This window comes from Perkinsus marinus (assembly GCF_000006405.1).
Source record: "Perkinsus marinus ATCC 50983 genomic scaffold scf_1104296942510, whole genome shotgun sequence".
In the NCBI taxonomy this organism is placed as follows: domain Eukaryota; phylum Perkinsozoa; order Perkinsida; family Perkinsidae; genus Perkinsus; species Perkinsus marinus.
The window spans coordinates 1-1,106 of record NW_003212156.1 but is presented as its reverse complement, the minus strand read 5'-3'; the positions used below and the strand labels follow the sequence as shown (position 1 = coordinate 1,106).

Here is a 1,106-nt window from a genome sequence, read left to right as displayed (position 1 = left end):
CCCTGTTGGTGAGTCCACTACTGAGGCCCCTGTTGACGAGTCTACTACTGAGGCCGCTGTAGATGACTCTACTTCTGAGGCCCCTGTTGGTGAGTCTACTACCGAGGCCCCTGTAGACGGGTCTACTACTGAGGCCCCTGTAGACGAGTTCACTACTGAATCTCCTGTAGGTGAGGGTACCACTGAAGCCCCTGTAGGCGGGTCCACTACTGAAGCCCCTGTAGGTGAGGCTACTACCGAAGCCCCTGTAGATGTGTCTACTACTGGATTCCCTGTTGGAGAGTCTACTAGTGAAGCACCTATAGATGAGTCCACTACTGAGGCCCCTGTAGACGGGTCTACGACTGAATCTCCTGTAGACGAGTCTACTACTGAAGCACCTATGGATGAGGGTACTACTGAAGCCCCTGCAGATGAGTTTACTACTGGAGCCCCTATAGACGAGTCCACTAGTGAAGCCCCTGTAGATGAGTCTACTACTGAGGCTCCTGTAGACAAGTCCACTACTGAAGCCCCTGTAGATGCGTCTACTACTGAAGCCCCTGTAGACGAGTCCACTACTGAAGCCTCTGTTGGTGAGTCCACTACTGAGGCTCCTGTAGACGAGTCCACTACTGAGGCCCCTGTAGACGAGTCTACTACTGAGGCCCCTGTAGACGACTCTACTACCGAGGTCCCTGTTGGTGAGTCTACTACCGAGGCCCCTGTTGACGAGTCTACTACTGAGGCACCTGTAGACGAGTCCACTACTGAGGCCCCTGTAGACGAGTCTACTACCGAGGCCCCTGTTGACGAGTCCACTACTGAGGCCCCTGTTGACGAGTCTACTACTGAGGCCACTACTGAAGAGTTTACTACTGAGGCCGCTGTAGATGACTCTACTACTGAGTCCACTATGGAAGGGTCTACTACTGAGGCTCCTGTAGCCGAGTCCACTACTGAAGCCCCTGTTGGTGAGTCTACTACCGAGGCCCCTGTAGACGGTTCTACTACTGAAGCCCCAGTGGATGAGTCTACTACTGAAGCTCCTGTAGACGAGTCTGCTACTGAGGCCCCTGTAGATGAGGGTACCACTAAATCCCCTGTAGACGAGTCCACTACTGAGG

General features: G+C 53.9%; 1 protein-coding gene across 1 annotated transcript; it reads left to right on the top strand.

Moving 5' to 3' along the window:
• Positions 1-382: 382 nt before the first annotated feature.
• On the top strand, positions 383-1,092 carry Pmar_PMAR011324 (liver stage antigen-3, putative; the record flags this gene model as incomplete). Its single annotated transcript, XM_002781398.1, has 1 exon — positions 383-1,092. A coding segment is annotated over one exon (710 nt), but the record flags the coding sequence as incomplete, so codon positions are not given.
• Positions 1,093-1,106: the final 14 nt, after the last annotated feature.